The sequence below is a fragment of the Cydia strobilella genome, chromosome 5 (assembly GCF_947568885.1).
Source record: "Cydia strobilella chromosome 5, ilCydStro3.1, whole genome shotgun sequence".
Taxonomy (NCBI): domain Eukaryota; kingdom Metazoa; phylum Arthropoda; class Insecta; order Lepidoptera; family Tortricidae; genus Cydia; species Cydia strobilella.
In genome coordinates this window covers 17,237,501-17,263,670 of record NC_086045.1, presented here as the reverse complement: position 1 = coordinate 17,263,670, position 26,170 = coordinate 17,237,501, and the positions used below count along the sequence as shown (strand labels likewise).

Below are 26,170 nucleotides of genomic sequence, written 5' to 3'. Positions count from 1 at the left end.
GTATAGTTCCTCAGGCTCAGCTGATTGGCTGAATGTGTATTCTATTCTTTATTTTGGCATTTTGATGTGAAACCAAGTCGGTTATTTTAGTCATTGCCAGGGGGTGTTAAAACCGTAACAATATTAGATACCTTTATTTTTTTAATACATACATATAATGACTTGGCAATCGCATGACTACATAGTCCATGACATTAGGATAAATCGTCAACTATTTAAAATAATCCTAATTGAACATAGCGCTAGCCCTAAAGACATGCAGTTTGAGCAATACACATATACGAGTACAACTTCTACAAGTAAAGTATTGTGTGCGATTGCCAAGTCATTATATGTATGTATTAAAAAAATAAAGGTATCTAATATTGTTACGGTTTTAACACCCCCTGGCACTGACTAAAATAACCGACTTGGTTTCACATTACATCTCAAAACTTTTTTGTAATAGAAGAACTGCGTTGCGAGACTTGCATCTTTTTACATGTAATGTTTTTGATTGGATCTCATCTCTTTTTGTAGGCAGTCCTTCTTTTCGTGTACATTACATACATTACATACAGTACATACCATACTCATACTATGTATACACATATCATAATTATACACATCTTAATTCATACTCACATCGTACAACGTAGTGTACCTATACTTAACCTACTAATTGTAGGAGCTGCAAACGTAACTTTGTTATCGCATATATTTATATAGGATTACAAACTTACTTGTGCAGTTATTGAATATTTAAAACGTGACTGGTATTGCAGTATTTTTAAGTTTTTGTTGGCTTAATACGCTAAAAACTAAATACGTCTCAAATTTGGAGCATGTGGGTCTGCTAGAAGTACCTTAGAATTATGATGATCGTGAGTGAGTGCTCACGATCACATTAAAATAAACTAACTAAAACTAAAAAAACCTTACTTAAAAATAAATACTAAAAACTAAAAACTTACAACTAAATCGGGACCCTTGGGCAGGGTTCCCAACACGCAGGCAACATTCCCGCGCTGTATTGCAATCGCAATCCTTTGTGCGAGAAAGCTGCCCTTGCGAGGGTCGCCCGTTGCCTCCCTCAGGCGTTTACTGAGCTCCTTGTGGAGCCCGAGTGCACCCTTGCCCCAAGGTCCGAGTGTCTCGACGCCAAATGGTGAGAAAAAGTATTGGTCGCCGAGACAACTATACTTAGTGACCTTGAGGCGTTCCCGGGCGTCCGCCGCGGCTCCCGCTCGTTTGCTGGTTGCTGGGAGGTAGGACGCCGCCAGCGTGTCGGTGCAAGTGGCGTCCCGTACCAGCGCGCGGCCCATCCTCCATGGAATCAAAGACATCCCGTCAGGGCGCTTACCGTCGCCCCGCACAATCTGGGGTTCCAGAGCTGCGGGGACGTTGGCACTGACGAGCGCCCTTCGGAGGATGTCGTTAAGAGCGGCGTGGCGGGAGAGACGGCCGGCGCCCGAGGAGCATGAGAGGCCGTGGTGGCCGAGTCGATCTACAGGGGCTCCACAAGAGGCGCAACTGTGGCCAATGCAAATCCCAGCTCCGAGCCGGAGCTATCCGGAGGGTTTCGGGGTCTATGAATGTTCCTAAATGGGGCGAGGGGTAGGCATAAAGCCAGTGCCCAGACTCTGGCTTAGACACTGCCAATAACCTAGCCAGATCCCTGCCTGATGAAGTCTCTGTGAGTGATTTAAGCGTGGCGATGGAGGTCAAAGTGTCCCAGGCCCTTTGCCTTTTTGGTCTACTTGGAAAATTTGGGCTCGGTCCAGCTAGCCAGGCATTCGTGGCCTCATCCAAACATTACATGTTATTGGGAATATATCTAAATCATATTATGCTCTCTATACGTCACTGAAAATTCAGGGTTCTAGCTTTAGCTATCACAAAATTACAGGACGTTGAAAATGGCCTGAGTGGCTTCGGGAAAAGGATGGTACGGCCGTGCCTCTTTGTTTTGCTTGACTTGGCGGGGGCACTGCCGTGCCCCCAGATGTTTCATATTTTATTACTTACCTCTTCATCATTATAACACGTTTATTTTTTAATATCGAATATTGAAAAACCGTTCTTAATAAGTTGTCTGAATGGAACGGAACGCCCGTCAAAGAGTAGGCGTTTTTTCTTACTGCAAGAAGGCAACATTCGATATTGTTTTTTTATAAATATACGATACACAAATAATCGTAAATAACGATACTTGGGTTAATAATAGTACAATGTTTTATATTTACAATTGTGTCTATGTTCTATAGAACATGCAATTTAAAAAAAACCTCATTAATGTGGGTTCAATAATAATAATAACAACATCCATTCTAGTCGAATAAAAGCTAATAAAAACACCTCTTCATATAATGTCAATGTCAATGATGACACAGAATTCCTTACTTGTTATTTTTCTTATATTTTCGCAACTGTATTAAAAAACGTCGTTCAATACACGTGCGGAAATGTCATACATCGCTCGTCCCGAATTTTGCCTCGAGCCGTAGGCGAGATATCTCGGTACTTGTGAAGTAATGAGTAATAATATACTTTCCGCAGTAGCATCGAAATGTACTATAGCGTGTTTTTTGATGAATAAAGGAATATACTATCGCACACATATTTGATTGCAGTGGCAACATTGTCCTAGTTTTTTGGCCTTGAATTATAAGTAGAGTTTAATGTAGACGTATTAAGTACTCTATATCCTTAAAATCTAAGGGGCCCACTGACTATTAGTCCGCCGGAAGATATCGGCCTGTCAGTTGTTCGGAAATTGTGTGGTCATTTTGATAGTTTTAAAACGGTCTCAAAACTAACGTTACTCATTATTAACTGAAACTGTTCGTGTAACTAGTTAGATTACTAAGTAAATATGTTGATCTACTGTTTAAAAAATCCGCATAAATGTATATTATGGCTTAAAAACTGAAATGTACGAATTCGCCCCTGCATTTTAAAGCCACCCCGTTTTACGGTGCTTACTAAATAAATAAATACTTTATTCAAAGACCAAATGACTTACATTAACTAAGCTGACACCTAAGCAAACCATCCACGCCCAGCCGCCGTCGGGGGCGACCTTCCGCGTCGCGGGCGGGATCATCTTTGTCTGAGCACCTTTGCTCTTCTCCACCGTCATGTTGAGCCTTCGTCACCTTTGAGCCTGCAACAGATAGAAAATCACTGTATAATCACTAATACAGTTCAACAAGTAATTATGTTTTCACCAAAGAAGTTTTGGCCAAAAAGTGTCAAGTCCAGGCGGTTATGGGACCGGCTCGCTGACACCGCCGTGTTGCATTACATATCGCAGCCATAATGCGTTCTATTCCAGGTTTAGTTTTTCACTACATAGTATAAAACAAAGTCGCTTTCCGCTGTCTGTCCGTCTGTCTGTCCCTATGTATGCTTAGATCTTTAAAACTACGCAACGGATTTTGATGCGGTTTTAAAAAAAAGATAGAGTGCTTCAAGAGGAAGGTTAATATGTATAATTTGTAAAGGTTTTGTGTAAATTCGTTGAACTACCCGTGCGAAGCCGGGGCGGGTCGCTAGAAGGTACTATTTTAAAAGATATAAATACATCTTAATCGCTAGATTTTAAGGTATCTATGGGCTCTTTACTGACTGATAATAACAGTACATTTCGATGCTAGTGCAGAAAGTATGTCATTACTAAGTATGTAAGACTCGGGACGAGTGAAGAATGACATTTCCGCACGTGTATCTAACGACGTATTTTAATACAGTTGCGAATAAATAAAAAAACAACAAGTAAGAAACTTTGGCAGTGAATTTTTTGGACATTATGAAGAGGTGCTTTTTTCGACTAGAATGGTCCCGTTTTTACCCTTTGGGTACGGAACCCTAAAAAAGACGGACTACCTACTCATGATCGTGAAGTAGAGAATAGTTAGACCTAACATTTACATTATTTTATTACTTTCTTATAATTCAACTTCCCTGTTTAATTGACCGAACGTTAGCGAAGGTCTCCGTTTCAGCTTGGGCAAAAATGCTTTCGTATGTCCGGTTCTCCTCTGCAGATCGCATTTCTAAACTCAAATTTCAACTGGCCAAAAAACGGTGCAAAGTTGGCCAAAAGGCAGTAATTAAATACAGGTATTATAACATAGAGAACAATTACGAAAAATCTCCTTGGATGTATAGGTATAGTTAAGCTCGTACGAGTATCAGGCAAACTTTTTTGACTCTACCAGCCCTGGCCGAAATAAAAGTCCATCTGATTTAGCTCAACTATAATTACTGAACCTGTGTAATGTTTGTACTTGGTAAGCAAGACACTTACGGCCGTAAAAATGATGAAATTAGCGTCACTACTCGCATGTCAAACATCACAGCACTGGTGGGTATGAATGACCGTAAATCACAATCGGCAACAAATGAGTACTCGTTTATCAGTTAATATCAGATCTGCGTGCGCCGGCAAAGGCAAGAGTTGTTATCAGTAGGTATCGTGGAGCGTGTTTTGAACGCCGGCCGGCGGAGCACATCGACAACAAACCAACTGCGAGTGTATAAAAAACCTAAGCCACGCGACTGGTTCGTGAAACCGAGTTCTGCGGTGTTTTTCACCGTAGAGCGCAACGAGTCATGTTTCCAGTATTCCAGTATAAATGTGATCTCCGATGGCGCATAATCGTTTCAGTTCTTTCGATCATTAGTATACCAGTTCGACTGAGGCGATACATTTGGTAAATTGGGAATAATTGCCCTGGAGATACGGTATGGGGCAGAGTGCGTGCCAGAATATATCATTAATAAGTACGCGTGCTTACTATTTGGTAATAATGAGAGCAGATAACATAATATTAGGCTTGTGCCTGCTCGGTCACTACACAGAGAGCGCTCCGCTCTCGGTCAACCGGTCAAACGCACTAGTTCGGTCTTTTAGTTCCTTTAGTTCAGTTCGGGAGCCGGGAATGAATAGGAATCGGTTTTTCATTGGATTATTCCCAATATTTAGTAACTGAATACAATTTAACTTGTAGGATACGATTTGTCGATATTAAATACAAAAAAATCAAATATGAAAAAATATTTGATTTTCCTTCATATTTTAAGGGGCCCACTGACTATCAGTCCGCCGGACGATATCGGCCTGTCAGTTAGAACAAAAATTTGACAGATCCGAACAACTGACAGGCCGATATCGTCCGGCCCCTTGGCCCAGTGGGCCCCTTTACGGGCTTAGGAGTGTCACGTCGTTCATTCATCTCGTTCACACTCGTGCCAAGGACAGTGTCAACCGTTTCGTTCCATCCATTTACCGTTTCACTCAGTCATGCGCTCTCCAATCCCACTGAACTAAAGGACCTAAAGACCGATTAAGAGAGTGCAAAAAGATTTAGTTCCTTTCGGTCCTTCACGGGATTTCATTCTAAACAGTTCTTAGTTCATGACCGACTCGAGCCTACATAATATGCAAACGTAACATGTAAACATTTTACCAAATTTTACAAAGAGTTACATATCGAAATTAAAGTCTGTCCACGAAAAAAAATGGTCATGCATAATAGTGTAAATCTTTTATATGAATGTGAATTTTTAAAGCAGCACGTTTTGTACATAATTTTTGGATATTAACTACATATTAAAAATATATTTTGATATACCGTTAGATTTTCTAATGTTTTCTTGTACAGCGTCCTCTGGCAGTCTTTACCAAGTTTTCCTGCAAAATATACAAATAGTTTTTTTTTTTAATTAGATAATCCAAATTATACCCTATGACGTCCTCTTTTCACAAAAGAAATAATTTTTCTAATTGTATTCAGATTGAGATAGTTTTGAGGTTCTTTAACTTTAACCCATACATTAAAATACGATTTTATTTTTGTTAAATTATTATAATACAAAACTTATTGATAATTTACATTCTGTAAAGGGTTCGAAACGTCGGGATGTATTATAAATTCAATATACGCGATATAATCCGTTTTCATAGTTTTATTTCATGAATTTACATTCGGTTAAAAGACATACCAGATCATCCACCACCACTTTTTTCGTGGACATACTTTATAGTTACCTATTTAATAATACTTCTGAACAAATTCGATACCATATTAAATATATTAATAACGGGTCACTTACGTGTTTTAAGTCGAAAACGCTCGACATGTGCGAAACTACATAGGAGAGACGGGCCGAAACATTTCCACCAGATTGTCCGAGCACACGTAGTATGAAGAACAGGGATAGCCGGGGTTCTGCGGTGACGGAACACGTATTGGATTCGGATTCGACTCACTATATACGTTTCGATAAGGTAACCGTGCTGGCGAAAGAAAAGTTTGTGATTCAGCGAAAAGTACGGGAGGCTATCGAAATTGGTCGTCATCCGAATTTTAACCGTGATTGTGGTTGGTCAGTGCCTCCGAGCTGGAAAACTGTTTTGGGTACTACGTCGGTGGACAGTGTGGACGAACCATTAGCGAATGACGTAGTGAGTGTTGTGTGCAACCCATCATTTGACATTAATGCCGTAAACGAGGGTAGTTTCTCGCCCCCCCTGCCGCCACCGGCGCCCGCGCGGAGTCATCGGGCGCGGAGGGCTGCGGCCCGCAGTCTGCGCCGGTCCGTCACCGTCGACGCAAGCTCCTGATGACGCTCCTCGGTACGGAGTGAAACATGTCGAGCGTTTTCGACTTAAAACACGTGAGTGACCCGTTATTAATATATTTACTTTTACAATTACTTACAATTGCCAAAATCGGAATGTATGGAATGTTATTAAATTTTTTATCTTTTATCACTTTTACAATGTTATTATTTGATGATTATTATTATCTTATTTTATTTCTTTACACAAATTACGGTAGATATATTATAATGAAATGTTTTAATAGGTATTAGATAGTAAGTTAAACATTGTTGTTGTGCCCTAACAGGGTGTCATGAATTTACTTACTTTATTTGTAACACCTTATTTTATGTATCATGACTGTGCAATAAATGAAATATGAAATTTAATATGTCTGTGTCTCACGGAAGTTTTGTTATTAAATTCGATACCATTTGACAACAATAAATAAACATAATCAAAATAGTTACCCAAATTAAATTACCTAATACTTAACATTCAATATGCAATCATCGAAGATTTTACAACGACAATTAGCCTCATGCATGAAGTTTATATTTGAACGAAATATGTTTTATTCGGATGTTTGTTACCGTTATATCATGTTACAAATGCATTTCCGTTTTTAAATTACCATTTAATTACTTAAAATTATAAATAAAAAGTACAAAAATTTGCCCGCGAAAAGCTAGTGAGCGAAACGCTCGAAACGCCACGTGACGTCACGCGTTCAACAGATTAGTGTCATTAGTAGCAAACGTCAGTTGGGCCGCCCAACGTGTGACGTCATCACGCTCTGTCGAATTCGCGCCAAAAATTATGATCGTTTCAACCGCTCAAAAATTTTCAAACTTTTTAAATATTTTTTAATAAAATAATGTTAAGGTTTACAAAAGTATTTTTATCATTTCCGGTGTTCCAACGATATAAATTATGAATCCAAAAATAAAAATAAATTCATGCATGGAGCTAATTAACACAACTCATACCAACGATGAGTCGAGGCGGTAGGGGACTCCGAGCAATATCCATTTATTGGCTCTGGCCTGTACGAATATGTGATATGGATGATATAACATAAGAGGCACGTGTTTATATTAATAATGCCGTTTCCATGCGCTGTCTACGCTCGACACCGTAAGCACAATTCATTCAATGGCAGTAATTGAACGACCTTTATTTTTCTCTCAACAAGTCTCTCATCGCTCAAGTATGTGTACCTTACTTACACACCTGAATTTGAACATTACAAATTTGTTATTGATAATATATGATTACTCGCCGAAATTGGCATAATAGTAATTTGCAAGTTCGTATCGGCTTCCTGACGCTATTAAAGTAGGCGTAGCGCGTAGGCATTAAATTGGACATTAAATCGCACACTAACCACAAGCGAAAATCAAATAATAAGGTCTGCACACATTTGTCTTGGTTATCAATGTTATCATTATCGTCAACTTGAAATATTCGCCTTACGTGTGTATCTAAAGGAAAATGCAAAAAAACATGTTTGTCCTGCTGAAGCTCCGAGAAAACCAATTATTTAGATAAAGCCGGCGTATGAGAGGATCGCCGGTGGGGAAGAGCGTGCTTTTCGTAAAGAGAAACGGATTTTTAACCCTGCGAGGCTGCGACCACTAAACGTCGGACGCGAAAACCGTGTCCTTGACGCTTGAGCAAAATTCGAATATATAGACATTACAATTTACGACGTAAATTTGTACAGTATCATTTAAAAGATAGCTAGCTCAACTGAGAAGATGAAGATTTAGGCAGCACAGAAGCCATAGCGCAAGGTTACAGTCACAGTTACACGCGATTCCATAATAATAGACCTGTGCTTGATCAAAGACAACATGGGCCGCGTTATCAGCTCGGATAAAAATCTCATGGTATACAAATAACTCATTTACCTAGCCGGAGTGCTGGGGCGTCCTAAAATAGCCTTCAATCTACTGGTAACCTTGCGCCGCACGGTGTCGCATGTCCCGTGCCCCGCGCGTACAGTACAATTCCAGTTTCTAGCCAATATTCTCTCGTGACATAATACGAAGAAAACAACCTAGTTCTCGTAGACAATAGGACATTTCATGTAATGAGTACGTTAACTATCCGTTCACATGACTTGTGTGCTCATCGGAAACTATTAGGCTCATGGAAACTTCGTTGTAGCCGCGTCATCTACAGCAGATTTAATAATTATGTGGTTATAATGGATTATTCGACGTTCATGCCAATATCGTTTCTTCCTATTCGCAATTCTGCACAATCTGAATTCCACACAATAGTATTTCGCAACATTCGCTACTGGGCACAGTCATTATTTGTGTACAGTCGCGATTATGCGAATTCTACACAAGCTGAGAGAACTGAGAAATCAATTATTAATAATTAACCTTAATAATTACCCTATCATAGCTTTACATTAGTTTTATAACATTACTGTACAGTCAGTATCAGATAAATAGTCGCAAACAAAGTGGCCAAATATATCCCTAATCCTTAAACCTAAGGTAACAAAGGCGTGTTGCTGTATGTTTGGCCACTTTGGCTGTCACTAACTAGGTATTTGATGCAGACTACATTGCTGTTAGCTGCAGGGAAAAGCTGAGGAAACTGGAGGGTGCGCAATTTTTCGTAGCTTCTTTAACATAATAGTACAATGTAATTAACGGTTGAAAAAACTATGCTCGTATGCAAAATTTCCTGTACACACATGTAAGTATAGCACATAAACTATACTATACCTACTATTCATTATAAGTACGTGCCTACATAAATGCAATAAAACAAAGCGTAAAGAAGGCGGACTGACGTGCATTTGGAATTTGGACTCACGAGTATTTGGGGCTACTTACATCAAGACGCACGCAAATTATGTCTCTTGCTTTAGTATTTCTATTCTAATACATTGACATACCCATCGTTGTATTGAATAATTCAGATATGCATACATAGTATATGTACATACCAAACCATTGTACCAACATACATACATAGTGTTGGTTAGTTATATTATTTAGGAGTATAATTTTTCCATTTATCCTTCCTACCCCATCCATATACCTAGTTGCCGTCCTACTGTAAGTTTACGATCGAACATTTGTTTCTTATGCTTAAGTTATGTAAATGTTTTATAAGCTTGCACGTAAAATTCCTAAATGTGATTGCATAAACAAAGAAAAGTAAAAATATGACTTGAAAGTTTCTGAATAATGATTAAGACGAAAAAACGGTTCGTCAAGGGGCATTGACCCAGGCTGATGTCAGACACTACAAAAACTTAGTACGTGTGGTTCTGCATGTATAAGTATAAGGATCGCGATCTCATCAGACCGATGTAATTGAAATCACGTGTCTTTAGGAATGTTGACACATTTAACATTAATTTAGTATTTGAAGCTACAATGCATGAGAGCTGCGGCTTTTTCGGCCGAGGAAACTGAAGGGTGTGCCATTTTGTGCCAACATAATAGTCTGTAATTCACGGTTGAAAAAAACTATGCACGTGTGTAGAATTTCCTGCAGACTCCTATTCGTTTTGATGGCTCCTCTACACGATGGGCCATCATATTGGTCCACTAAGATGGGCCAGCGTGTAGAGAGGGTAGTGGTGTCGGATGGCTTATGGCGCGGCGGGATGGCGATGGGATGGCCAGTCTCGGTTTTTCGTCCGCACATCAAAGGTATACCTTTGATGCGATGGTGCGTACGCATCTACACGTGGTCCATTCCATAGTGCGTGCTCTCAACCATCGCGTGGTCATCTCGCTAGTCCAGCGCTGTGCCATCGTGTAGAGGAGCCATAACCATCGCATGGCCATCTCGCTGGTCCAACACTGGACCATCGTGTAGAGAGCCATGAAGGATCTATCCAACACCAACAACACACCACAATATAGGGTCAAAGCGAAAATTAAATATAAATTTAAATTTAAATAATAATAAATAAATTTAAATAAAAAAATATAAATATAAATTTGGTTTATAACTTTTATCTGTAATAAGTTTTCATGCATAATAGTACAGCGGCCAGATGGCCTAAAACACCATTCGATGTGACTGTACAGTATACTACCGACAAGTGGTATCGTTGTGTTCGGTAGACTAGACTTCGGTAATAATATTTGGACAAAGTTTTGAATACATATGTAAAATAAAAAAAAGGATCGAAACCGAAATTATACCCTATTGTTAATTTAACGTTTAGTTAAAATATGTTTTATCCCTTTCTTACAAATACATCAGTCAAAATGACAGATAAAGCCAAACGATTCATAGCTAATTCAGTCTTGTAATGCGTTTAACTTGTACATAAATACTACAAGTATGTCTATGTGCGTTTATGAATAACGCCATATATATCTGTCAATCAGTGGTAAGTTTCATGAGCATTAGATTCTTTCTCTTGAAATTATGATGAATCGAGAAGATCGACGATCTTCTACAAATGAACCTTATACATATTTCTACAGTACACATTCCCAATGGCGAAAACATTTTGTGCAAATGGGTGAGAGCCAAAACTATATAATATATTTGCGCCCTTTTCCTAGAAAAAAACAAAGGAAAGGGATCACAACTGGATTGCAAAAACTACAGAGGCATTAGCTTACTCAGCGTCGTCGGCAAATTGTATGCAAAGATATTGATTGAAAGAGTAGTGAAAGAAACCGATGAGAAAGTATGGGATGCACAAGCGGGATTCCGAAAGGGTATGGGATGTACGGATCAAGTCTTTTCCTTGCGATGCATAGCCGAAAAGTATTTGGCCAAAGGTCAGAAGGTCTATTGCGCTTTCGTGGATTTGGAAAAGGCTTATGACAGAGTGGTAAGGAATGAACTTTGGTCGGTACTGTCGGTGTATGGATTGAGCGGCCGTCTCATTCAGGCACTGAAATCGCTCTATGAGGATTCCAGTGCTTGTGTGAGGGTAAACGGGTCGTACACTGAGTGGTTTAGCATCGAAAAGGGTGTTAGGCAGGGGTGTGTAGCGTCACCGTGGCTGTTTAATCTGTTCATGGACAGTAGTTTGCATGATTTGAGAAATGATGAATGTGGGCTGAGAATGAGTGGGTTACCCGTCAAATGTCTTCTTTACGCTGATGACCTGGTATTGCTAGCGTCATCGGGTGAAGAGTTGCAGGAGATGGTAACTAGAATGCATGGATCTTTTGAAAGGAAAGGAATGAAAATAAATGTAAGTAAGACGAAAGTTATGGTATTTGAAAAGGAGGAATATATGACAAACTGTGAAATTTTGATTGGTCAAGAAAGAGTAGAACAAGTGAAAGAGTTTGTGTATCTGGGAACATTATTCACTAGGAACGGTAAGCATGATAAAGATATTGAAAGGAGAGTGAGTGCTGGAAATCGCGTGAATGGGGCACTTAACGCTTTTATGAGCAGCCAGAAGGTGTCGCAAAAGGCACGGTTGGCTGTGCATAGAGGGGTGCTGGTGCCTACACTTATGTATGGTAGCGAAAGTTGGGTATGGCAGAAGAGGCATCAGAGCCAAGTGAATGCAGTAGAAATGAGAGCGTTGAGAAATGTGTGTGGTGTGAGATTACAAGATAGAATTAGGAACAGTGTGATAAGGGAAAAGTGTGGACTGAGCGAAGATGTAGTGACAAAAATTGAGAAAGGTATGTTGAGATGGTTTGGACACGTGGAAAGAATGAGTGAAAGAAGGCTAACAAAGAGAGTGTATAAGGGAGAGGTAGAAACGGGAGTTGGAAGGGGCAGACCTCGGCGGACTTTCTCTGATCAGATCGGGGAAATCCTGAAGAAAGGCCAGGTCAAGAGCACCCTAAACCGGCGAGCGTGTATGAGGAATGTTATGAAAGTGAAGGAAGCGAAAGAGGTATGTCAGGATCGTAGCAAGTGGAAATCCGTGGTCTCTGCCTACCCCTCCGGGAAATAGGCGTGATTATATGTATGTATGTATGTATGTCCTAGAAAAAGGCTACTGTTAAAATGCCTGGTTCAAGGTAACATTCCAGCTTTAGCCAAGCCATAAACATCTACACACGGCGAAAACGCCTCAAGATTGCTACAAGAAGCGCCACGATTTTTTTTTAAACTCCCGTGGCTGAACCCACTGCACTTTAAAGGTCCTTCAGATTGGAAGCTGGAATAAAATTGCGTTGTCTGTCTGAATCCATCAGTCGGATGTGTTACAATATGTATTGCATCAATAGTACTAATTTCAAAGTCCATTCCATTTTACTCTGACCGCGTCATAGTACTCTAATTACACATTATATACCTATACCTACTTGCAATGTGCGTTTAAGTGTATACTCGCGGTAGCCATGTAATATTATAAAAAACCGGCCAAGTGCGAGTCGGACTCGCGCATGAAGGGTTCCGTACCATTACGCAAAAAAATCACGTTTGTTGTATGGGAGCCCGCCTTAAATATTTATTTTACTCTGATTTTAGTATTTGTTGTTATAGCGGCAACAGAAACACATCATCTGTGAAAATTTCAACTGTATAGCTATCACGGTTCATGAGATACAGCCCAGCTTGCTCTGAAGCAATCACGCTTTCAGATTGAAATGGACGCTTCGTTCCGTTTGGTGTTATTTATATACGTTTAACCTAATTTGATTGCGCAAGAATACAGGCAAGCTATCTTTTTTTGGGTTCCGTACCCAAAGGGTAAAAACGGGAGCCTATTAAACTGTCTACAGTTTGGCGAAACTTTTGTATAAATAGACATATGTATATTTTTTGAAATAAATAAATTAAAGTTTTGAATGATTCGCGGTTAGTTTCACTACTTATATTGACCGGGATATAGACCGTGATTACCTTTTGTATTTTTTTGTGTTTTTTGTGAACATGATGCATGTAACTGCGTCGAAATATCGGGAGCTCACAAATAATACAAAAGGTAATCACGGTTTATATCCCGGTCAATATAAGTCTAGTAAATAAATTAAATTAAAAAAAATATTACTAAGACTCCGCTGTCCGTCTGTCTGTCACCAGGCTGCATCTCTTGAACCGTGATAGGTAGACAGTCGAAATTTTCACAGATGATGTATTTCACTTACCCCCTCGTTGCACAATGTACTATATCCTCCATTTTTTGGTCTGTGTTTGCGTGCGTGCATTTATAAGATTACTTTATAAGTGAGCATAAGGGCGAATCTTAAAAAATGTAGGTATATCTCTTCCTTTTCTCTTGGCTCGAGTTCTCCAAAGGACAGGTTTTTCGAAAAGTCGAGGTAAAAATAAACATTTTTGAAGATGGTTAATGGCCAGAGCACGCCGGCTGCGTGTGCGTAGAGATGTGCATGTGCGCTAAAAAGTTGTAGCCGTCCACGCACACGTAACGCAAGCGGTGTGCCGTGATGCCGTTTCTCATAAGGGTCTGTAAAGGGTCAGTCTATATTAGGCATAACGCGCAGGTTTTAAATAAAACTCTTCCTAATCTTTTGACAGATCCGCAAAACCGCCCCGGTGTGAACGAGATGCACTTCCCGCTCGCAATCCCAGTCCAGAGCGGCGTGCGGATTCGCATCCCAATTTAAAAGCAACTATTTTTTTATATTTGCACAACACATGTTGTTTGTTGTTATTATCTGGGTTATAGTTAAAAAGGAAGTTCGTTACGCTGATTAGTTCACATTAATTGTTTCTATTGTTGGACTCTGCGCGATGACCACATTCCACATGTACCTAACTAATACCCATTACTTCTACTACTTAGTACTTTATTTTACTTACTAATAAGTACCATTTAGTTACTAATAGTTGAATACTTAGGGCAAATCTTACGAATTTATGTACACCTAGAGTAAATTACTTTGACGAGGCTTGTGTGGGTGCCTTCTGCACCTAGGTACTTCGTGTTTATTTAGTATTAACTGCAGAAGTAAGCATGAGAATTGTTATCGAGTAGTACTCTATGTATAAATGTAAAATAATGATATAATGTACTTAAATTTTCACCATTAATACTCTTTATTTGGGTACTTCGAAATTTTATCGAATACAGTGCCTGTTGTAGAGTTTATTCTAAATATTCTAATTCTAAAACGAAGAATAAGTTTTTGGCAAAAATTAAATTTTTGTTACAAGCTTTTATCGCTGACTGTACTTCGTATCTTTCCACAGGTGACTTATAATATAATACTAGTATAACAGGTAAGGTGTATAACATTAGTATTTAAGTTTTTGTTACTAACACTTCTATGGGTCATGCTTGAATTAAATGATTATTTAATTTAATTTTAATTTAATACTCATCGAGACAATTTTAAAACCCCAAACACAATTGAATTTTAACTGTTGTGAGACATACTAACATTAAATAATGACTAAAACAAGTGAGTCTAAACCGTGAAATTATTTAATGTTAACCCCAAACACAATTAGGTTTCGTTGTTTTATCACCACCATTTATTTATTATGGCCACCTCCTGTCTTCATCATCAGATCAGCTCGATGGTACCATAACATTGCATTGAAATTGAACCTAGGCCCTCCAGCCCAGCGTCGTAGGACTCGTAAGCAAGATCGCAATCACAACCACCAACAAGAAATAATATTTTTCATGTATTTTGTAGGAAACAGAGGCACCTACCTGCCTATGGTTTAAACAGTTATATTAGGAATTTATAAAAAAACCGGCCAAGTGCGAGTCGGACTGTTTCGTACCGCATGCAAAAAACGGCAAAAAAATCACGTTTGTTGTATGGGAGCCCCCACTAAAATATTTATTTTATTCTGTTTTTAGTATTTGTTTTTACGCCAGGCATCACTTCCTGTTCGGTATGGGGGTTTGGGGGTACGTTGCATGCGTGACGTCGGTTTGGCGGCTTTCCTAGCATCATCTCATGCGGCATCAGGTCTTGCCACTGGAATCCTTTCCTTCGATGGTGACAATATCTGTATTACATTTCTTCAGGAGGCGCTTTTCGAATGGTCGTCCCACTTTGCAGGAGTTGAACGACCAGAAAACCCCTCATCACAAAGGCTTTGGGATGATAATATTATGTGCCGTGGCATAAGGGCCTGTTGGAGGGTGCTGTGGAGGAGGACGTTGTCAGGCTAAAGGCTGTTAGGGAACCTGATGAGTCCGAGGCATGGTTGCATTCCTTGCCAACACCATGGGAACCTTACTTGATAATGACACGTTACGGATGGCGGTAGCACTGAGAATTGGAAGCAAGGTGTGCGAGCCACATCAGTGTAAGTGTGGTGGAGGCGGATGGACACCACGGGCTAAGCTGCTTGCGGTGTATGGGTAGGATACACACTGCAGGCACTGCGCCATCAATGATTTAATAAGGCGAGCTTTGGTATCGGCGAACGTCCCATGTATCATGGAGCCCCAGGGCCTATGTCGTTTGGACGGTAAGATACCGGATGTTCTTACACTTGTTCCTTGGGCGAAGGGCCGCAGCTTCCTTTGGGATGCCATGTGTGTGAGTACTTTTGCACTCATCTCGCGCGCACGGTGAACAAGGCAGGTGCAGCGGCTGAAAGTGGTACTAGGTTCAAGCACAACAAGTACGCGAACCTTGAACAAGTGTACGATTTTGTTTCGGTTGCCGTCGAGGCGGCGGGGCCTTGGTGTGCCGAGGCCAAAGCCTTTATTAAGGATATAGGGCGACGTTTAAGGGAAAAGGGGCTGCGACCCTCATTTCTTTCGGGTTCTTTCCTTGTCCAACAGATATCACTAACCATTCAGCGAGGTAATGCCGCCAGTATTTTCAATCAGTGGGGGGGGGGGTAATATATATTGTATTTGTTAAGTTATTTAGTTATACTAATTCTTAGGTTTATTTTAGTTTAAAATTTGTATGTTTACTTTGAATGAATACAAAATGATGTAATTATTTTAATTAAATAAAATTCCATTTTGACATTAAATTGTCAAGTGTCAAAATCAACAACTAGCCTACAGCAGGCACCAATAACACTGCTGAAGATTTGTATAGGTACATAATATACAAATCCAATGGTTAGTATGTATGACTCAATTTAATCAATTGTAACATGAACAAAATTTATTAGTCCCAAGTTTTAATTGAAGAATCTTATTAGATTATGACAGGGGTTCCCACACGCGCGCCGAGGCGCCCAGGTACGCCGTAGACAGTAAAGAGGGGCGCCGTGAGGCAATCCTCCTCACTATGTTACCTATCTACCGAATAGCCTAGCTAGGTTAGGGAGCCGAGATTAAATTTTAAACTTGCAAATGCGCCGCGGACTGAAGAATATTGGGAATGGATTATGTTGTATAAGATATTACATTATTAACACAAAACAAACTATTGATATGGTACTAGGCTGGATATATTGTGTGGATGCTTGACAGATTGGCCATAATAGCTACTAGCTATTAATAATATTGAATGTGGGCTTTAAGAGTCACTTCGACTGAGAGTGATCTTTAAATCTGAAGTGGAGTTAAATAGAAATGGCAGATAATGTAAACAAACCAATTAAAATTTGTTTGTATACAATTTTTACAAATTTTTTGACAATTGTAAAACATTTCCGCAAGAAAAACCCTGACGTACCAAACAGAATTTTAGAATTACCAGATTTTTGGGCTGTTATATGTTGTCTCCGGGCAGCGATCGACCAAGACAGATATAGTAGAATGAGCTACTTTCATTCTATCAGGATAGGCAGACTTATTTAGCAGAGGGATGAGAGGAAAAACAAACTATTAAAAACCAGCCAAGTGCGAGTCAGCCTCGCGCACAACCACGTTTCGTACTGTTATGCAAGAAACAGCAAAAAAATCACGTTCGTTGTATGGGAATGGGAGCCCCACTTAAATGTTTATTTTATTCCGTTTTTGGTATGTGTTGTTATAGTGGCAACAGAAATACATCATCTGTGAAAATTTCAACTGCCTAGCTATCACGGTTCATGAGACAGACAGACAAATAGACAGTGGAGTCTTAGTAGGGTCCCGTTTTTACCCTTTGGGTACGGAACCCTAAAAAAGGTTTTAGACTAGTTAATCACTATGCAACTGATTTATTACATTAAAATAAACTTTTCACTAGAATTACTTCAATTTGTAATAGTTAATTAAGAGCTACATAACACAACACTTATAATATTTAACACTTAATTTAAGTACTTATTCACACAGCAAATAAATTAAAATTAAAGGTAAATTATTTAATAACAGAAACTAAGGTTGCTAAAAAAAGTTAAATGCGCACAAAATGATTCACAGGTAAAGTTCAATGACAGTTAATTTTTTGTATTTAACAACCCTTTGTTTCAACTGAAACAAAAACTTGGCCCTAAATTGTTTTTTAACTATAGTTAAACTTTAAATTTAGAGCGAAGGTTCATACTTGTGCCAAATAAATACATACCGTTCTGATGTGTAATTCCAAACAGCGTCGTCAATTAGCATGCCATTTAATACTTTATTTTTGCTTAATTCTTCCTCACTTTCTATTGTTATCGACTGTAAACTATCAGACAAAGAATGAATAATTTAAATAGCTCTTTAATTTTTCACTGAACAAATAAACAACTTTCTACAAATCAATACACAATATTTGCAACAGATGAAGGTAAAATACTTAAAACCTAAGATTAAATTAGCTATTTCAACTTTATAATCAAACTAAAGTAAAATAATAATAATGTAAGGCAACAACCGCTCGCGGACGGATTGTCCCACAGACTAAACAGTAAACGGGCATATGTAAATGTCATCGAACGGGTCAAAAGAGTACTGATGTAAAGGCTCCTGTACACCATGGCCCAGTGTAGGCCAGTCCAAGGGACGCATTAATGCGTTAGTGGGAGCAAGTCCATAGATCTAGTATATTATCTATAGATGCGGCCTACCGCGTGCGCCCGTAAGGGATAGACATAGATGACGTCATAAACTTGAGGATACCATATTGGTAAAAATTACCCCAATATTTGATATCACGTTGAGGCGATTACCCTGGAGGCAAAGTTAGCTTGTTTGACGGTATTAAAATTCTCTAAGAACAAATTAAATTATTTTCTATGAAAATATTTTAAATTAAATTATTTTCTATGAAAATATTTTAATTTGTGGTTTTTCAAGTAGACACACTACTATTTAAACTATAAACTGAAATAAATATCATATACGAAGGAAAAAATGACCAAAGCCTCCAGTGTCCAGAGCTGGAATCGAACCAGCGTACCCCGTTTACCGGACAGGTGCCTGAACCGCTCGGCCCTCATGACCAGTCCAGTTGTACTAGATTCATGGAGCAAGTCATATTGCTATCTCATTCCACCGCATAGCTGCGTCCCTTAGACTGGCCTACCCTGAGCCATGGTGTACAGGAACCATAAAAATTAAACTTCAACTTATCGTTCGTTATCCCTCCAGACTATGCGCGTTAATCGCGGCGCGACTTCGCGGAGCGAACATATTGTGACGTTAACTATGACTCCACACTCGCACCGCGCCACCTGATTTGTCAGACAATCTAATCAGATTGGCAACAAATTGTTCCCGTCTGGATAGGCTTGCAGGGCTTGCATATAAAAGAGCTTATTAGGGTATGCGCGCACGAGCAACTTAGTCGCCAGGCGATTTATTTGTCTCTTTTCGACAAATAAATCGCCTTGCGACTAAGTTGCTGTAAGGGTACTAAGTACTAGTATGTATGATTCGCGCATGAGTGTAGAGGGCCCTATAGAATTAGCATAGATCCACACTAGCGAACGGAGCCGATGTCGGGCCCATGGATCTATCTAGTATAACTGAATCGGTCATGAGGGGTGGGGGGAAATGACCGAACGGGACGGGATAGTCTAATGTATCTTTCAGTAGGAGTAGCAGAGAAAGCGCTGTTATTGTTTGTCCTTGTCACAGTCTCACATTTTTTTATTCCCCGCCGTAAATTTAATATGGTTTATGGTGGGCTACAAATCAATTCGATCAATCATTATTGTCGCATTACGTATGTTCCGTCCCTCAAGGGCGCACGCGTATAGCTCATCTATGTAATGCTAGGTCTATGTCTGTCCCTCACGGGCGCACGCGTATAGCTCGTCTATGTAATGCTAGATCTATGGTCGGGCCCGATGCAAGGTTTGTTTTCCGTTTCATGAAATCTCGACATTATAGGTAATTATACTTTAAAAACGCCAAATTCAGTGTTTTTGTAAACATGTTTAATCTTTGACTTTGGCCATAGTTCCATTTGTATGAAAATCGTCACCGCCACGCGCTATAAATTATTTTTTCCTACAATTTTTTTTATGAATTCCTTCTTCAATTGTCCAATTTTTTATTTAGCGTAAATCGCCACACTATGATTGTAACAGCCAAAAATGTCACAAAAAATTACATAACATTTTCATTTTTTTCACGAAAATCGTTTTTTGTATGAAAAGGTATAACAATTATTTCAAAAATGTATTCCTCGTCCCTAAATTGTCCGAAAATGATATATGTATAACTTGACCTAGTTGCTAAGACCTGGATGAATTAGACCTGGGGAGTCGACCCCTCTTTTTGGGCCCAGCTTTGTTTGACCCTTAGGTCCTTAGGTAGGTTGTTCCTTAGAACAATCATGCCAAGCGGCATCGCCTGAGACTATTAAAGTGCATACTGTTCCATACATTTGCTGTCACTACTTACCCTACTATTACCAATACCTATTTGAAAATTTTGAAATGTAAAAAAAAGTGTAAGTGTAAAGCAATCAAACATTGAATATTTTTGGCGACCGTGTGGATGTAATTAGCCCTATCGGAAGCGGCATCGGGCCCGTTGACTCTTGTAAGAATCTTTTTTAATACAGTTGCTATAAAGTGCTTTTCGTGGCTGTTTAGCGTGCGGAAAGTTGGTTTTCGCGAACTAGTACTTTTTACTTTTCCAATTTTTTTAAATTTTTACTTGGTTCAATTCATGACTACTTATTGATGAGTGTTAATATTAGTTTCCTTTAAACGTCGTAATCAACATAAAAACCTACTGTTAATGTAAGAATACGAAAAATATGCATATTTCATATTTTATTACTTACCTCTTCATCATTATAAGTATTATAACACGTTTATTTTTCTGAATGGAACGGAACGCCTGTCAAAGAAGAGGCGTATTTTCTTACTGCAAGAATGTTTTAAGTTTCCAAAGGCAACATTCGATATTGTTTTTATAAATATACGATACACAAATAATCGTAAATAACGATATTTAGGTAATAATAGTACAATGTTTTAATATTTACAATCGTTTCTGTCTTATAGAACATGCATTTGAAAAAAAAAATACTCACTGAAGTGGGTTCAATAATAATAACAAAATGTGTTCCACAGACTACATGTATTCTATTTGAATAAAAGCTAGAAAAACACCTCTTCATAATGTCAATGTCAATGATGTCACAGAATTAATAATATAAAAGTTTCGAATTCCATTCCTTACATGTTGCTTTTCTTATTTTTTCGCAACTGTATTAAAAAACGTCGTTCGATACACGTGCGGAAATGTCATTCTTCACTCGTCCCGAGTCTTGCCACTCGCCTGACAGTAATGACATACTTTCCGCACTAGCATCGAAATGTACTATTTCCGTTTCACGAAATATAAGAAACTCGTTAACAATATCTGACATGGAAAAAATATATTTCCGAATTGCCAAAAATGTTTAATGTTGCTGCATAACTGTTGCAGCATAACTGCTGCTGCGTTGACGCGGCCGCTGTCACTAACTCACTGTCAATTTCCTTGATAAAATGAGTGAAGTTCGTAGCTGCATTACTGCCGCGATTATAACGTTCAATCTGCCACTCAGATTATAATCCTACTGCTTATGTATTAGTAGTATGAAACTATAGCCGTACTTGTAGCTCATGAAATACGGCGGCGTTATATTATATTTGAATTTAACTCCTCTTCAGCGGTTTAGCTGAACCAATTAAGTTATTTGGTATAGAGATAGTGTGAGTCCCCGGCAAGAACATATATTATGATAATGTTATGATAGTTTTTATCTTTTATTCAAAGAACGCCGGACCTATTATTTTGACCTTTTTATGTACCTACTGTGCAAGCACAATTAACTATTAGATTAACTCAACAGTACCAACATACCTATCAAATAATCTGTTTAACCAGTTTATTATCTGATTTATCTACAAGGAAAACATATTTAAATACACTTACAAACATTTAAGTCTGTCATGAAGTTATGACTCCTAACGGAAACACGCCGTTCCGGCTGGTCGTGTGCCTATTGTCTTATATTATTTGTATTGTACCTACATCATAGTTCTTTTATTTGTTTAGATAATGACTAACGTAACCCTTACACGTAATAAAAATATTAACGTGATTATATAGGTAATTATTACACATAGAAACACGCGCCTGCAAAATGATAATCAGCTAATGACATGGTGGCGTCGCGCCTGCCAAAACTTTGGACCGTTAGTTAGTTAATATTTATATAGGTTTCTAATCATAGATTAGATACCGATCTCTCTGATCGAGAATCAAATTTTCGTGATTTTCGAGGCACGTTTTTTCCTTAGACTGTATCCATCTATTACGGAGTTATATCTATCTTTGATACTAGTAATCAATCAAAGAAGAGTATGGTTCTAATAAAATAAAGATCAAGGCCCTAAGTCAGATGCAGTGGGGATGCAGAGCGTCTGTTCGAACCCTAATAACGATCCTAGGTACATGTACATACTAGGTCACTGATATAAAATAACAGCTAACTGACATAATATCGGTTCGAAGTCAGTGCACGTTCGAGTTCGAACTGGCCTGTAAGTTTTACATGCGTCAGTACCAACATGCACCCACTCTTAAAGTGCCATTATTTTTATTTATTTTCATTTCACTGTATAGTTTCTTTATGTGACAATGTACAGTCAGCTCCAGAGATATTTGACCCTCCCTGCAAACAAAGTTATATGCAGATATTTCTGCAGCTGACTGTACTTATGTGTAATGGTATGTAGGGCGTTGTTGGAGCGTCACTCGACCTTAATACTTACTAGCAATTATTACATGTCTACTGTGATTATTAGACATCACGTCGTCGGCTGATGATAATATGATGGGCGTTTGTCCTTACGCACTATCGCGGACTTTAAGGTTGGTTGTTCAATACTTACGCGATAAAATGTCCAAGGTAAAATAAACCCTAATAATAAAATCATCAATAATCATCATATAATGTCCCTGACTGTACGTACGGGGTACATAATATAAGGATACGTTTACATGTAGGTTTAAACTGAGCGGGTTTTATTTACATCCATCTCATTATACCAATCATTCATTTACTTAAACGTAACGCAGTTTAAATAGGTACCTACTCACCTGCAATTTGAAAACATGGGACTAAAATGTCTAGAGCCATTTGAGGCCGACCGTAGGTAGAGGTACCTAGATATTGTTATGTGATTGATAAGTATTGATAAAATTGATAGCACATATGTGAGTAGCTACCTACAGCTATACAGCTAACATGCCATATATTTATGGCATGCTTAGGTAAGCACCTACTTTGAGTTAAAGGTAAAAGTGTCGCGTTACGTCCTCCTCCACGTATATTGGAGGAGTGCGTAACGGAGCAGGGAGTGAAGGTAGAAAGGAAAGGATATAAATATCAGGGGTAGGTTCTTTATTTAACGGCTTAGTGTCAATATGACACCCTAACAAATGGTTTAGTTACAAAAGAATAAATACGATTGTAGAGTCGCGCTAGTAGCACGCGCAAGGCAAGGCGCGCTGGCAGCACGCGCAAGGTAAGGCGCGCAGATGGCACGCGCAAGGTGAGGCGCGCTGGTAGCACGCGCACGGTAAGGCGCGCTGGTAGCACGCCACTAGCACGCGCACGTTAAGGCGCACTGGTAGCACCTGCAAGGTAAGGCGCGCTGGTAGCACGCGCTTAGGAAAGGCGAGGCGCGCTGATAGCACGCGCCTGCAGAGGCGAGGCGCGCTGATAGCACGCGCCTGCAGAGGCGAGGCGCGCTGATAGCACGCCGCCTGCAGAGGCGAGGCGCGCCGATAGCACGCTCTTAGACGAGGCGAGGCGCGCTGATAGCACGCGCCTGCAGAGGCGAGGCGCGCCGATAGCACGCTCTTAGAAGAGAGGAGGTGCGCCGATAGCGCGTGTCTAGGAGAGGCGAGGCGCGCCGATAGTGCGCGCCTGTAGAGGGGAGGCGCACTGACAGCGTGCACTTGCAGAGGCGAGGCGCGCCGATAGCGCGCTTGTAGAGACGCGCTGACAGCGCGCGCTTGCAGAGACGAGGCGCACCGATAGGGCACCCGCGAAGAACCACCGGACCTTGGGCGCGTGCAGAGAGAGCGCCAGACTTCGCCAGGAACGCAGGAACTTTAATGGAGCGCGAGCGAGGGTTTCTTGAAAGTGCGGGGCCTGGCTTGGCCCCGCACGGACCCTTATTACTGACGTTCCTAAGTTGGGAACCAGAAGCAAACTGAATTGCAGATGGCCGCTGGGCCGCTTATATAGCTAGCGATAACATATTCTAGAATAACAAAAGATCTCGACGTTTTTTCGGAGTCTAAAACTGCCACCTTCCCTTCTCACAGGACCCAGGATTTTTCTAAGTATTCTCCTTTCTGCCACCAGGAGCTTGCTTTCTTCTTTAAGTGTTAGCGTCCAAGTCTCGCATCCGTACATGAGTATCGGCCGTATGACCGTCTTATATATACGCAGTTTTGTGTTTTTACTCAGGAGCTTGGACACTAACACTTTATGAAGGGCGGCACTACATCGTAAGGCATTCTGAATCCGGATGTCAATTTTCTCCTCCCGAGTGTTGGTGTCGGTGACAGTGTAGCCTAAGTATCTAAATTTGGCCACCCCTTTATATGTAGTATCTCCAACATGAAGATCTTCTCTTTTGACGCGCGTGTTTTTATAGCGTTTCATGTGAAGATACTCTGACTTTTCATGGCTGATACTTAGGCCCACCTTTTTGGCTTCGGTTTCCAGGACAGCAACGGACTCGGCGATATCTTGTTTGGTTTCTCCAAGTAAGGCTAATAGGTCGTCTGCATACCCTATGACCGCATGCTTCCTATTCAGTTCTAGCCCGATATCTAGTGCAAGCACCTTTCGAACAGCATATTCCAAGACTAAATTGAAAAGCATAGGTGACAGGGCATCACCTTGTTTAAGTCCTGTTATTACAGGGAACTCCTCCGTCAGTTCGTTGGTAGTAGGTAATCTATGGTGACGTTAAACAACACCGGGCTTAATATTGACCCTTGATGCACTCCGTTGCTTATTTCAAACTTTTCAAGCACCTTTCGAACAGCATATTCCAAGACTAAATTGAAAAGCATAGGTGACAGGGCATCACCTTGTTTAAGTCCTGTTATTACAGGGAACTCCTCCGTCAATTCGTTGGTAGTAGGTAATCTATGGTGACGTTAAACAACACCGGGCTTAATATTGACCCTTGATGCACTCCGTTGCTTATTTCAAACTTTTCAAGCACCTTTCGAACAGCATATTCCAAGACTAAATTGAAAAGCATAGGTGACAGGGCATCACCTTGTTTAAGTCCTGTTATTACAGGGAACTCCTCCGTCAGTTCGTTGGTAGTAGGTAATCTATGGTGACGTTAAACAACACCGGGCTTAATATTGACCCTTGATGCACTCCGTTGCTTATTTCAAACTTTTCACATGTTCCAGCTGGATAAACTATCTGGGTGGTGACATTGGTATACATATCCTGAATTAATGCTATATACTGTTCAGGTACTTCATGAAACCTCAATACTACACACATTGAAATAGTACTGGAGGGGCGGAACAGTTTGGCGTAGTTAATTTCTATATATTCAATTTAATTATATGTAATACCGATAGGACAATTAAATTTTAAAAAAATCCAAATTTAAAAAAAATATATATTAGGTAGGTATATTTTGTTTTGATTTCATATGAATTTTCTTTTTTTTAAAGTTCAACCACATCGGACGAAGATGATAAAGAGGAGTAAATGTGACGTCCCACGGGTAAAGGTACCTTATGGCGGTTGGCGCTTAAGCTATTATTAACGCCGCTCCAATACTATCGCGGTGCTATGCGACGTAAGCGCCAGGCTCTATAAGGTTCCTTTTTCCGTGGAACGTCACAAATAATAAGCGGCAATACATTTATTTATAGCTCAATAAATAAAGTAAATATGTATTATTTTCTTTTTACACCTTTAAATATAAAGAAATATCATCAGTTGTCAGTTTTGATGCGAGGGGGCCGTTTCGGACGGGTCGGGGGCGCTTTTTGTAATGCGTATAGTTAAAAAACTACTCAACGGATTGTCAAGTTTTTTATTTTATTTTGTAGCTAATATTATCATGTTTAATATAAATGAAAAAATATGTGACCATACTATAGAACATTTAGTTGTTATTTTCAGTAGAAGGAAAAAATAAAAAAATAAAAACATAATTTTCTTAGTATTCGGCCGCCATCTTTAATTTCTTAAATGGTATATATTTTTTTCCGATTACAGGTGTCAATACAAATTGATTGTTATATCAATCACTAAAATCGGTGCACCCGTTTTGTGTCTACAATTTTTTTAAATT

At 39.6% G+C, this 26,170-nt stretch overlaps 3 protein-coding genes across 3 annotated transcripts in view; 1 reads left to right on the top strand and 2 right to left on the bottom strand.

Moving 5' to 3' along the window:
- Positions 1 to 18,257, bottom strand: part of LOC134741509 (uncharacterized) — a 36,377-nt gene extending 18,120 nt beyond the window's left edge. The window contains exons 1-2 of the mRNA XM_063674312.1: positions 17,953 to 18,257; positions 3,005 to 3,145 (exon numbers count right to left, since the gene is read on the bottom strand). Of these exons, the coding sequence (XP_063530382.1) occupies positions 3,005 to 3,121 (117 nt within the window). The 5' untranslated portion in view covers positions 3,122 to 3,145; positions 17,953 to 18,257. The remainder of the gene's footprint in view (positions 1 to 3,004; positions 3,146 to 17,952) is intronic.
- LOC134741530 (uncharacterized oxidoreductase YrbE-like) overlaps positions 6,218 to 26,170 on the top strand; it is a 445,968-nt gene continuing 426,015 nt past the window's right edge. Inside the window, exon 1 of the mRNA XM_063674344.1 lies at positions 6,218 to 6,232. The gene's annotated coding sequence lies outside the window, so the exon portion shown is untranslated. The remainder of the gene's footprint in view (positions 6,233 to 26,170) is intronic.
- LOC134741787 (uncharacterized) lies at positions 23,719 to 24,720 on the bottom strand. The gene is made up of 2 exons (XM_063674681.1): positions 24,154 to 24,720; positions 23,719 to 23,937 (listed from the first exon to the last, which is right to left on the bottom strand). Exons 1-2 carry the CDS (start codon positions 24,718 to 24,720, stop codon positions 23,719 to 23,721), a joined length of 786 nt encoding a protein of 261 aa, XP_063530751.1.

What these genes read in the sequence shown, in the direction of transcription:
- LOC134741787 (XM_063674681.1), bottom strand. Translation starts at nt 24,720, where the DNA reads ATGCTTTTCAATTTAGTCTTGGAATATGCTGTTCGAAAGGTGCTTGCA. An exon ending in TTAGAAAAATCCTGGGTCCT is followed by an intron (nt 23,938 to 24,153) that starts GTGAGAAGGGAA and finishes GCTCCATTAAAG; the next exon opens with TTCCTGCGTTCCTGGCGAAG.